At 33.7% G+C, this 13,798-nt stretch overlaps 1 protein-coding gene across 1 annotated transcript in view; it reads right to left on the bottom strand.

Annotated features, from left to right (window-relative positions):
- The window catches only part of WDR27 (WD repeat domain 27), a 59,223-nt gene that overhangs the window by 38,008 nt on the left and 7,417 nt on the right, over nucleotides 1-13,798 (bottom strand). The window contains exons 6-17 of the mRNA XM_041424221.1: nucleotides 13,621-13,734; nucleotides 12,834-12,885; nucleotides 12,281-12,351; nucleotides 11,324-11,438; nucleotides 9,847-9,979; nucleotides 6,784-6,887; nucleotides 6,276-6,343; nucleotides 5,236-5,369; nucleotides 3,744-3,820; nucleotides 2,158-2,236; nucleotides 1,568-1,639; nucleotides 322-425 (exon numbers count right to left, since the gene is read on the bottom strand). Of these exons, the coding sequence (XP_041280155.1) occupies nucleotides 322-425; nucleotides 1,568-1,639; nucleotides 2,158-2,236; nucleotides 3,744-3,820; nucleotides 5,236-5,369; nucleotides 6,276-6,343; nucleotides 6,784-6,887; nucleotides 9,847-9,979; nucleotides 11,324-11,438; nucleotides 12,281-12,351; nucleotides 12,834-12,885; nucleotides 13,621-13,734 (1,123 nt within the window). The remainder of the gene's footprint in view (nucleotides 1-321; nucleotides 426-1,567; nucleotides 1,640-2,157; nucleotides 2,237-3,743; nucleotides 3,821-5,235; nucleotides 5,370-6,275; nucleotides 6,344-6,783; nucleotides 6,888-9,846; nucleotides 9,980-11,323; nucleotides 11,439-12,280; nucleotides 12,352-12,833; nucleotides 12,886-13,620; nucleotides 13,735-13,798) is intronic.

Genomic DNA, 13,798 nt, shown 5'->3' on the forward strand with positions numbered 1-13,798 from the left:
ATGAAACTAAGTAAATGTGTTAGAAAATAAATTCCTTAGTGAAAGAATTTTTATTTTCAAGTAGTAGTGGAAAAGTCAAAGAATAAATTCAAAAGGAAACAAGACATAAAACCAGAAATAGAATCCTGTTGCATATGTAGTAACAGCTTGCATGCTTTTGCAAGATAAAAAATTATGATCAAACAGTATGTGGTATTGCCAGAAAGTTTTCTGTTAATTTATCCACACTAAATCCCCAGTCTTTAGAAATTATGCCACACAAATTTTGGATTTCTTTCTGCACTCTGATATGACTGCACTTTTTAGAAAGCCTATACTTACCAGAATATTGAACACAAAAAATTGGGGTTGGTTTACAAGTGACAGATATCTCTTTCTCATATTTGACTGGAGGATAACTTTCCAAAGGATATTCTTTATTTTTACTTCAAAGAAGGAAAAAAGAAAGAAATGAGTACATCTTCATTTCATTTATTTAATAAATGTGCTCTGGAAATTATTCTAAGCATCTTTATATAAACATTTGCTAGAAAAAATATGTCAAATCCAATGTAGGAGACAAATTAATTTTAAATTGTTATATTTAAACCACTCCTACCAGTAAGAGCTGTGAATTCACAAGATCAAGAATTAACATTGTCTGGCAAAAAAATAATTTCTTTAGTCATTTAAAGAATGTAAACTCTACCTTGTTTACAAGGACCTTGTGGCAAAATGCAATATTAACTAAAAAAAAATAAATTTAAATAAAAACCCACACAAACCTTAAAATACTAAGTAGCTTAAAAGTAGCTTAACCTATATAAAACAGTGCTAAACCAAAGTTGAAATTATCTGAAGTACTCATGTAAAGGCTTCCTATGTGTGCAAGGTTTAGAAAAATTTAGTCTTGAGCTAGTAAGTGGGTTTCTTAACACTTTAACAGCTCTTTTAAAATGAGAAAAATTATGGCATCAATCATTCTTTGCTTTCATGTTTGTATTACATAAAGCAAAGACTATATAATAGTAAAGAGAAAAAATGTGTGCAATATCCTCATTTGACATTTCATACAAATTAACATGAAAATGCCAGCTTTAGAAAAACATACATTCTTTGTGATCAGTGATAAAGATTCCACTGGTGAATTTATACTATTGCACAAACTCTGTTTAAATCCACTGGAGTAAGTTTGCATTAACTTTAGGTAACAAGATTTTTAGAGGTGAATGAGGGACATGATCTGAAATCACTTCTCCCTGTGCCACATTTAGTTTTTTTCAGACTAGAACTGCAGCTTAAGAACATGTTGGGACTTAGCTTCCAACCATATTTAGCACCTGTTCTTCCTACCAACACAAATCTAAGAAAATAGATATGCATATTTTCTTTTATATGAAGCACTCAAATTTAATTCACAGCCTGATAAACCAAATCACTTGCTGCAGTGATAAATTTTATATCAAATTTACCAAGCCTTAGCTGTAGTGGCAACCCTTACTAAAAAATTCCAATGACAGAAGCATTTTTAATTTGTTTAATTTGTTTTAATTTGTTCTTCCTCTAACAGAGTCATTATATGACTTACCATTTGCAACTGGTCTTCCACTTTGATGCCTCTTTTTTTTTCAGGTTAGTATTTGGAGCAAACATGGCCATTCTACGAGACAGAAAACATACACTCTTATATGAAATATTAAACCTTACATGGGAGAAACAGCTTTTTTCAAACCAAAGCAATCCCATTTCTTTCTTACTATTTTCGTCTGTGGGTAATGTCAATAGATAAGAGAATGTACACTTTGATGACAATATAAATGTCTAATATTCTAATGCCTAAGTTTGGACCTTGATTTTTGTGAGTTATTTGTTGAATAGTACATTCTGAAGGTCAGAATCCACACAAATAAAGTTCTCAGACAATTCTTTCTGCAAGCTGAAAAAACAAGTCCAGTCAGATGAAAGAATCAGGATGCCATATATGGATTTCAAAAGGAAGTTGGCCAATGACCAGATGCTGTGAACATTTTGGTTTACAAAATGTTTTTTTTTATTCTTTGCTTTGATAACATAACTATTTTTCACAGGTAATTAATTTCACATTCATGAGACTACATAGTTATGTGAAAAAATATCACAAACCAATAAGACAGGGAAAGCAGTTATATTTCTACTGACCGTGGTGCTGCTCTATATCCTGATGACTTAATTTTATTATGGAAAACCAATGGTTTATCCTTCTCTGTGTTCTTTACTCCTGTAGGAAAATAATTTAATTTACATTAAAATGTCTTTTAACATTATATTTTTACAGTGAAAGTAGGTAGTTTTGCACAATCTTGATGTTTCTTTATGCTACAAAACACATAAATGACCAATCACCTTAAAATAATGATAACTGAGAAAAGGAAAGATATATTAACTGTTACATTGTATAACATCCCCCCCTCCAATTACATTAATAAGTAGGAACTTCTTTAAACTTTGAAGTAGCAATATTCTTCTGAATCATTTTTTTCACCATTCATTTCAGTTAGAAAATGTGTTTTCTAACTGCCTCTGCTTAGACTTTGTATGCATTAGCTATAATGTACTCACAGCCTATATTTGGACTAAGGAATGGATCTAAAGATCATTAACAAGCTGACTGGTGGGTACCTATAAGTATTTGTGTTCCTACACAGCTCAAGTAATGTCTGTACACCCAGTGCTGAACTAGGAAGTCCAGTGGGAACCCCTGAGCTCCAAACTGAGTATTTCATATCAGCAAACTAACTAACAAACTAAGCAAATAAATGTTACAAAGGAGGAAATTTTCTTGATATTCCAAGGGAAAAAACCCAGATGCATTGGGACACATTTACTTATGCTGAGGATAGAAGTCCCATCACATGCCACAAACTATGCTTTCCCTTAATGCAGCAATGAGGCACAAAAAAGGCCCTTCCTGAGAAGTTCCCAGTACCACATGCCTTAAGAGGCCAAAGGATTTTGTTACAGCACTTATCTACCTGACCATGAGATGTCAACAAAGGCAGCACAGTTGTCAGTGCTGGGTGTCCAAGGCAGCCTGGAATTCTAGATAAAACTCTGTAGATGCATTCTGAAAATACCATAAAACCTTAGAGATACAACCTTTGACATTCTAATGGGCACATTATGTGCAAATGGTAAGGATGGAAATGTCTTTTTAAAATATTTTTTGAGCTTCATTGTTGCTCACCAAAAAAAGCTACAAGTGCTTCAATGGCAACTGGACATCAGATCTTCTCTTTTTTTAAGCAGTAGAATATTGAGACAAAAATTAACTTCCTTAACAGTCAGTATTGGCAGAAGATTATTCAGAACAACAAAATATACCAACACATCTGTTTGGTATATTTCATAACCAAAGTTAAGAAAGAAATTACAAATTATACAGAAAAATTTACTGCATGCTATGGAAAAAGAATGACTTACAAAAATGTAAACCTTCTACACTCTAACACATTTATAATTCACAGAAAATTCTCAAACAATGTTTTTTGAAAAAAGAAAAATACTAATAACCATAATTTTCAACTACATGTTTCATACATGTGTATGACATGAAACATTACTAGAAGTCTAAAATTCTTCCTACTGAAATAAAAATATAACAGAATATATATTTAAAACAAAAATTAACGTATTGATTATATTAGGCACAAGCCAGCTGGACATCAGCTACTGTTATTAAAAATATAACTTTATTAATTTTAATTTCAGGATTGGTTTAGACTTACCAAGTATTTTATTAGAAGGTTCTTTCATGTTCTTCTTTAAACCTTTACACAATGGAGAATTTGCTAATAAAGTACACCTAAGTTATAAAATGAAGCACAAAAATTTGATCAATGCAATGAACAAAAATGTCAGATTATAAAAAGGTGCCAAAACTCCTTTTTAGTTATTTGTCTGCACATGTGTGTGTACACATGCAATAGCAATCAGATTTTAATGAAAACAAGTTAGGCATAGTGGATCAGTTACCATCTCAGATACCCAGCAGCAGAGACAAGCCTTGGCCTTGACTCAATTCACAGACCATTGCTTTTACATACTGGATTCCAGTTTTGTGAATATTGATTGATGATTTTATTTTAAGCACTGAAATCTGCATTTCAGTGTATATTGCAGGGGATTTTTCATCTTCAGAATGTCAGCATTTTCTCATAAATCATTTCTAGGGTCATAAAGGACAAGAAAGTAATAAACAGCAGAGATTCACCAAGGGGAAGTCATGCTTGGTCAGCTGGATAAACTCCTGTGGTAAAATGAGAGGCTTGGCAGATGAGGGGAGAGCAGATGAGGATACTGTCTACTTTGACTTCAGTAAGCCTTTCTACACCGTCTCTCTTAAGAACCTTACAGAGAAGCTGATGAACTGTGGTCTGGATGAGCACACATTGAGCTGGATTGAAAACCAGATGAACAACCAGGCCCAGACTGTCATGATCAAAGTCTAGCTGGAAAGCAGGAACTAGTGGAGTGACCCAGAAGTTATAACTCCAATCCATATAATTCTATGGATATAATAATTCCATTCAACATCTGGATTAATAATCTGGATAAGGGAGCAGAGTGACTCTCACCATGTTTGCTGATGACTCAAAGCTGACAGGACTGTCTTAAAGAGCAGAAGGTTGTGTTGTCATCCAGGGAGACATTTATTGTCTGCATAAATGGGCTGACAAGCAACCTTGTGAAGCTCAACAATATGAAAGGCAAAGTCCTGCAGCAGAGGAATGAGCCCATGCAGCAATACAAGCTGTAAAGCAGACTCTAGAGCCAGGCTCTGTGCCCTAAACCCAGCAGCAGGACAAGAGACAATACACAAAAAAAGAAACACAGGAGGTTCTCTCTGAACACTAGGAAACACTTATTTTTACTGTGAAGGTGATTGAGCACTGGCACAGGCTGCCCAGAGAGGTTGTGGCATCTCCCTCCAGTGACATATTCTAAAGTTGTTTGGACATTGTGATGGTCAAATGACTCCAAGTGGCTCTGCTTGAGCAGGGTGGTTAGACAAGATGACCTGAGGAGGTGCCTTCCAAACTCAACCATTCTGTGATTCTGTGATTTCTCCCTCTCAATACGACTAAAGCATGATAAGAAAAGAAGTAAAATCAAACCATGTCCACAAGCAGCACTGCAGAAAATCATATGACACACTGTAGTGCCAAATAAACAAACCCATCATCCAACATGGAGAGAAAATATTTAATAATTCTGTACCTGGCAATAACTGATAGACTTTTCTCATTTTCACATGGGAGAAAATCACTGTGCTGAGTTCTCACCAATGCAGCAAGGTTAACTTCCAACACAGCAATCATATCTTCAAACATCGAGGCAATCAAGCATAAAACCTGCAGCAATCACCATAAACTCCATTTACTTAATAATTTAAGTTCAAAACATAATGCATTTATAATAAAAAAAAAAAATCAATTTCTGAAATTTATAAAAATTAATCAAAAATATCCATGGGTTTAGTCATGAAGAGCATTAAGTGGTAGAGTGTTTAAAGCTACCCTTCAAAAATATGCTTATGTTGCTTAAATGTGTTTTAACAAACTTATGTACATAACAGTGGCAGAAATTCCAACATCACCTACACTAGAGACAATTCTGCAGCAAGAGTTGTGAGAAAATAAGTACACATGGAAGAATGGCTTCAGCAACATGATGAGAACATACTAAGAGCTGAATTTAAACAAAATCCTTCTCTAAAGCAAAAGACTTCTACGTTAAATATGTAGCCTAGACTGAGCTTACGTCTGTAGGAAAACTGCAAAATCAAAAATGGAGTATACAGATAAGAATGCCTTCCATTTTCTTAAAATCACTTTTAGGGTCTTTCAACAGAAATTTTCTCACAACCCAAATAGTTGTGAGAAAACTTTTTGAAGTAGCAATATTCTTCTGAATCATCCTAACTTTTTTTTTTGAGAAACAAGGTATAACAATTTTTTTCCCCCTTAAAAGATTTCCTATGCTTCTTCAATGGTCATTCTTAACATTCAAGGTACACCCAGAACACTGTAACAATTCACCTTTTCCTTATTAATCACTTTAGACTGTATATAACCTGTGAGAGCTTCAAAACAGCAGATTCCATAATGAAGAATCAACCCTCTTCAAAGAAATTACTGTGTAAATCATATTAAATAACATAAATCTGTGCACTAATCTGTTAGCAAAATATGTAAATATTTATTGAAAATAACTGTAACTGTTAACATTTATTAAAGCAATGTTTACTGTATACTGACCTTCCCATTACCTGCCATCCTTGTTAATGCACATGATCTGGCAATCCAAATGCTGAGGTCACTGTAATCTTTACCAAGAAGAACAAAGTGCTATAAAATAATACCTGCATTTCACAAGAAAAAACCTATCTCTAAGACACACACAAAAAAAATCACTCATACTAATTTGACATGACCCTAATCCACTGTCTTCAGAGTGTATACTTCTATTTTACCCTGAAATTATAATGGAGTAGAATAACTTGTATTTAACACTTGTATTTAACACTTATGAACAGCAAAATTGAATAAAAATTCATGGCTAGCCACTACACAGATCTAGCAACAAAGTGTCTTTTGAGAAAAGTCACCAGGGCCAGGAAAACTTATAAAAACTATTAGCAAAAAAGTTTAAAAAACATTTGGTTTCTATTGTATTCTGCTATTTCACAACCTAATTCTTACACTATTTATGTCAGATAACAGAAGCAATCATATTATCATGTAACCATATATCTTTTAAACATACCTCTGTAAGATAAAACAGCTTCTAATTCAAAGTTTGCCAAATTAATTATTAACAAGCCAGTAGAGGTTCCTATCCAAAAATAGCTAGTATTCTGGGAAGAATATCTATTAAAACAAGGAGAAAAATATCTCTGAGTAGGATAAAGAAGCTTTTCTTATTATCATACAACAAACAGACATAGGGTTTTTTAATTCTCATTGCCCAGACCCAGTACAACAATAATAAAGCACACACAGAAAAAAATACATTAAATTTAAAGCTTTTTTTTCCAAATCTGTAGCTCAAAGTTTCAAGCAAAATTGGTGAAGTTCTGAAAACTAAGAGCAGAACGCAATCCTTCATTTCATGTAAGTGCCTCATGGCACATCTAAAACTGCACAGAAAACACTTTTCTTCAAAAAATTACTGTGGTTTGTAAAGATTTTGGAGATGCTGTAAAAGCATTGTATACACAAAAAGAAAATTCAAATCAAAAGGCAAATCCACTCATAGTTTACTTTTACCACTCTTATATGAACACCCAAAACTCAGGGAAATTCAATGTATGTTTTTACATAATTAAAGGATAGGAGAAAAGCCAGCACAAACTGAAGGGGAAAAGCACCAGGCAAGTCTGGAATGTCTGTCTCAGCCTGCGCTTAGTGGCAGCACTGTTGCAGTCGGGTAATGAAATCCAGCTTCTGCAAGCACCACAGAGTAAACCAGCAGGTTTGTTAATTTCAGTTACCAGCCTCACAGAAGAAATATATTATCAAGCATAAGACAATTGTAACAAAATAACAGTTGTCTTTCTCAAAAAAACTAAAAATTTTTTGATGCCACAATAAATAAAACTGGCATCAATATTTTAATAAATTTTCCAAATCGGCGTCAGTAGACTTATTAGTTTGATTTAAAATCAGACCACACGAGTTGAAGTAAGGGTATGGAAAAATATGAAGCTGTAAATTTATTCAAAAAAAAAAGGAAAAAAAACGCCAAATGTATACAGTCAAATCCGTTAAGAAACAGACTGGAATAGATAGTTTCATTTCTGGTTTGTGATAATTTTACATTATATTAATAATTTTACTTGTGATTTGCACTACTTTCATTACAGCAGTAACAGACTGATTTAATTTGCAAATTCTTTGAATTATGTATAAAGTGTCACTAACAAGTAATTATGAACACCATAAAGTGATATATCCAGGAAGTTTAACTCACTCTGACTTTACAATAATAAAATCCATTGTGATGGGATTGCTCAGTGTCAAAAAGCTTAGGAAAGTGTGAGATGTCTAATTTTGGACATCAGTGTTCCAAAAATGTTTCATTGCTGCTTCTCACTGCAGGCAGGAAAAGCAGTATTTCAGGGATTGCTCAAATGTTCAGACAAATCTGAAGCACCTGCTAAAACCGACACACTGTCTTTAAAAATAAATAGAGAAAAATTTTATAAACACAAAACTCTCAACCCAAAATATAATGGAACCTAATTTAACACTAAAAATTTAATGACCATGGTTGTTTATAAGCAGAACAAAACCTTCGACTGTGATGTGATAGCTGAAACAACAAATAGACCTTAGATATACAACGTGAAGCAGTAACTGGTGGGAATAGGAAAGTGATTTTATCTCAATTCAGAAAATTATTTCAAATAATCTGTCATTGTGGATCCATTTCAGGCAACCATGTCCCAAAAGGGGATTGAAAAATAAATAAGATTGAATTTCAAAAATTTCCAAAAGCAAATGTTAAAAATGTTACACAAAATATGCCTTCTACAAGGTACAAACTATTTTATCCAGAAATAACTTGTTCATGAGCTGTAATTTGCTATCCAAGAAGGGAACATGATAGTGGCTGGCACTGGACTATCAGAGCAAAAAACATACTAAAAGCCTGTATATGAAAAGGGAGTAATTCAGACTAGAAGTAAAATTGAACGAGTCAGTTCCTGGAATAATTTCACTACGAACATGGTGGATTCTTTATTGCCAGAAAACTTTTTATTTTTAAAGATCTGCTGCTGTTCAAATCAAACTTACAGGTGTGATGAAGGCAAAGCTTTGATGCTTTGAGAGTGATATTATACAAGCAATAAGACAGACTGTAATAATTCATTATCTGACCTTCAAGTGCTGTCACTGCATTAAAATATGGCTGAGATGTGCATCTTAAAAGTCACCACTTCCTTCCTCTAAATGGTGGTACTTCTAAATATGCAGGCATCATAAAAATAACCATGAATAATTACTTAAATTAACATAAAGACAACCAAAATTGTCCAGGACTGCAGGATATTTTTCTTCGTTTTTTATCAAAATTATTTATATCTCTAACCAGAGATTAATCAGTTTCATCTGAATAACCCACGACAGAGCAAAGGTTAGGACAAGAGTTTTCTAAAACATGGAGTGACTGAGAAATTTATGCAAGTGACAATCATAAATTACAACACAAACAGGTTGTTATTTGAGACAGTTCTTGTGGGAGTGTCCTGAACAGATCTCCAGGTGCCTGATGATATGGTTAAACTTCTCTTCAGGAAAGAAATGCAATGTAAGGATTAATTCTACCTCGCTAACCAATTCCATGGGAATGAGTAAAAGCATCATATTCTGAAACATCCGTCCCTCTGACAGAAGTTTGACTGGAGCAGATTATGTAGTTCAAAAAGTATTTAAACTTGGAAGACAAACTGACAAAGTCACACAGTGGCTGCATCAGATATTTCTTTAGGAAAGCAAACTCAAAATAAATTTGATTTATTAATTACTTTTTAACTCATCTTCCCTAATCAGCTGGTATGAATAGATGTTACAATGGATATTCTCAATTACATTTTTATAGAATTATTTTTCAGAATAAAGCTCAGTTTTAACTTCGTATCAGCTTATGTACATTATCTTCCTAAAAGTAGGCCACTAAAACTTGCAGGTCACTAAAAACATTACTTGATTTTCCTATTGCATTTTTTAAAAAATACAAATTTGTAGTGAAAATAATCCAAGAACCAATAGAAACTCCAATAAACGAATTTGACTGAAATACTAGGTGATATTTTAAAGGACTTACATGTTTTCTTCATTATGGAAACATACAAAAAAGTCACAATGCTCAATTAAGAGGATAGGCAATGATGTTTCCACTGATCCTTCTGGTCTCATGCTGTCTGTTTTGCAAAGCTTGGAATTATTTTGCCCTTCACCTAAGAAAGTCAACAATACCAGCTATCAAAATACTACAAAATAAGGGAAACAGACAGAATTCAATAGAAAATTTGTAGTAGTCATGAAAAACTAAGACCACACTCAAGACACTTGTATTTCAAAAGATGGGTATTTCCTAAGTCCCAGTTTTCCTCATTATTATGTGAGGTTTTTTCACATACCTAGAGACAAAATCCAAAGATCCTACTTATGAACTGAAAATGAGTTTGCAGATTTTAGATGTTTTCATCTCAAGAAGTGACACTGGAAGTCATATTCCAACAATCCTTAAATATGCTGAGTATCTTTCCACTTAGCCTGAAAATTGTCTTGAGACTAAAGTTACAACATAATCCAAAAGCAAGATGAAAATCCACCTCAGTCCCCTGTTCCCAAGGAGTCTCCAATCCATTCTGCATGTGTAATTCACACTCATGAACTACTAGCATCAAATTCAGCATTAGGCACAGACGTTACATCACTCTCTTTCAAATGTGAAAGTCAGATCCATAGATTTCAAATAATAACAAGAAATGTAGCAGTCTTTCTTCGTAGGTTAGGACTTCAGGATTATGGAAGCAGGACCGCTAGGCAGGTAAGAATACAACAGTCATTGATCCAGAAAAAGAGCAAGCAAGGAAAACCGGATTTCCCTTTCCCTAGGAAAGCCATAGCAGTGCTGAGGGGACAGGGGTCTGCACCTCACCAGTGAGCAGGTGACCTCCTATTGTACCAAGGCTGTCACCTACTCGTGCCCATCCTGAGGCACAACAAGGGAACAATCAAACCAGTCTGATACCAGGGAATCACCCTGCTGGGGTTACCAGGGCAGCCTATAAAGACTTATATGTACTCCGTGTTATACCACTTGAAATATTGCAGCCAGAGAAATACAATATTATGAGGGTACTGGTATAGACTAAAAAAATATAAGAAAAAGAAAAAAAAAAAAAAAAAAGAGAGAATCATAGGAACTTCAAAGGTAACTGAGAAAGAGTACTCGGTTTTGACAAGGGATTAATTTTTAGATAACTGGTTCTGTTCTCACTGAGGCCCTGGACAATGAATTCAATCAAAACAAATACTTAAGAGTGCACATAATGCAATGTTTCATGAACAAATGCACTGGCCAAGAATTTATTTCATACATACATACATGCATCATTCCTTCCAGATACACCAATACCCAACCACATATCAGCTCCAGTAAGAATTCCATGCCACAGTCTAAGACTCATAAGTTTATCACTTACAATAAATTACCATGGTAAAAAAAGCACACACTCAGCAGCCAGTAATAATGAGACTATACCATAAACAGCATTCTAGGAGCATTGTGCTACCTATCTCTTTGCCAGATTTCCACACTTTATTACAGAATTTCTCTTGCTCTTTCTTTAAGTCGATATGTGCTATGCAACGGTAATTATGATCACTGACTAAACTGAAGATCCAAAGCTGCAAGAAAAAGAAAATGCTATTGTAATAACCTTTTGACACTAAAGATAAAACTTACATGAATACAAACTAAAGATCCAATATTTAAAACAGTAGATGTAATTAGTGAGCTTTTGTATATAGCATCTCATTTTGCACAAGAACTCCAATCACATGTATCCCTAAGATTGTTAAAGATAATCAAAGCAGCAATTATCAGTTTGAGCTGTACATTTTAAAAAAGCTCCCTATAGACTATTTCTCACAATTAAAAATCACATGTAACATGCATGTAATTGCTCACTGGGTCATATGCATGAATTTCATTTATACCTTTCTCAGTTTAGACACCACTACAGTTAAAGCTTTCATTTTCTTCAGAATTACTGAACAGTAACATTGAAAAAAAACATCTGGAAATTATCATGTAAATATATTCGTACCATTAAAGAAGTGGTGAAATGGATATTCACATTTACCACATTTTTATTAGAATTCTCACATGCTGAAATCATAGCATCTTCCATTTAATTGTCATGCATTTCTTTTTTTTGGCTGAAATAGGAGAATCCTATTTTTCACCTTTTTTCTTTTAAAACAGACATACTTATAGTGTCTCAGTGTGCTCTTCTTAAATAATCACTGATTGTGCTCTTAAAAGTTTTCCTGGTTTTCAGAAAAAAGTTTCTGTGTTGTAATAGAGGTCTTATTTACCACTTATGGTTTACACTAAAAGCACTGAATTATGCTTACTAAAATAACTCTTTTAACAATTCAAAAAACTTAGGCAGCTTGTGAACCTTTTTTATAGACAGAATAGTTGACTCTTGACAAAGAGACTGAGTTTAATGAACACTTCTTACCTGTCCCTCAGCACATCCAGTGATAATCTGTTTGTTTTCTTTATCAATTAGCAGACTTAGCAAAGGAAATGCTGCTCAAAAAAGAAAGATAAAAGCATTTCTAGAGTAGACACAAGTCAGATATTTAATTAAAATACCTGATTTAAAAACGAATCTTCTTATTTATAAAGTCAGGTGAAAATAGCCCTTACTGCAGTTCTCATGGTTGCACAGAGCTCTGTGTGCCTCAGCCTTTGTGCTGCTGAGGGTTTCTGTTTGCAGGTCTCTGAGCTGCCCGTCACCTAAATGCCATGGCAGTGGTTTCCTGCACCCTGTCACCCAAGCTGCTGTGGCATGGTTTGCAGACTTGTTTATGAAACTATCCACTGGGAAGCAGACTTTAGAGGAAAAATTATTTACTGTTGGCTTTGAAGGACAGGATGTTTACTGTTACCTTGTCTATAAGAATTATTTTCACTAAATCAACCCCAAACTTCTAGAATAATCATAGATTATTATTTAGAGATAGAAGATTTTTGCTATGCAAAAATGCATTTAAAAATAGAAAAATTACCTGTTATTATTCCTGACTGATATATTAACTGGCTGGTAGAATAGTCCCACACCTTGCAATAAAAAAAATATTAAAAATATATAAATATAGGTATCTACTTAGATATCTATGGAAAACACAATTTTCACAGCCACCATATGGTGAAAACAGAAAAATGCAGGCATTGAAAGTGATGTTCTTAGGAAAGAATTTCTTTTTCAGCACCTGTTTCCATTTATGAAGAGTTTTGTCCAACTGATATTCATCCCTGGTGAAAAAGGCAAACTCACATTATATGGATACAGAAAGTATCAATTTTTCTTAATTTGATCTCTCAGTGATTTTAGCTAAATTTATGAAAAGACATACACAAAAAAGAAGAGAAAAGAGGAGAGGGGTGCATTGCATACAGTAACCCAGTCCAATAATGCCAAAAAGGAAAATTCAAAGGTATATCAGCAGACTCAAAGGGAATTGTTTTCCTTCAGCTCAGCATACCTGAAACACTTCAGTTACAGCCAAGCTGATCAAAATATTTTATTTCTATTTGCCAGATGATAGTAATCACTGAAATTAATACTTCAGTGTGGAAAGTTCTGAATATACAAAACCTGCATTGTTATTTTAAAAAAGAGTAATTAATTTTTGTTATAATTTCCCAAGCAATTCGAAGAAAAATGTCCTTATCTCCATAAAGTCAAAGATATTTTTTACTTAATCTTCAGAGCATATTTAAAGGGGAAAATAAGAATACTTCACATATTCACTAAATTATTCTTTTTTAAGTTCATCTCTACAAATTCCTTGCCTTAAAGGTTCTGTCTTCTGACACTGATATGAGCATATTTTTCTCCCATGTGCAAAACTCAGCAGCAGTCACTGGAGACAGATGTCCATCCAATTCAGCTAGTTTAGCTTCATTCTGTGATTAATCAAGTCAAAAATAAAAAAGAATGGACTTCAACATAAAATTGACAATTACGTGT

This window comes from Onychostruthus taczanowskii, unplaced genomic scaffold (assembly GCF_017590055.1).
Source record: "Onychostruthus taczanowskii isolate IOZ18803 unplaced genomic scaffold, ASM1759005v1 scaffold111, whole genome shotgun sequence".
NCBI lineage: Eukaryota > Metazoa > Chordata > Aves > Passeriformes > Passeridae > Onychostruthus > Onychostruthus taczanowskii.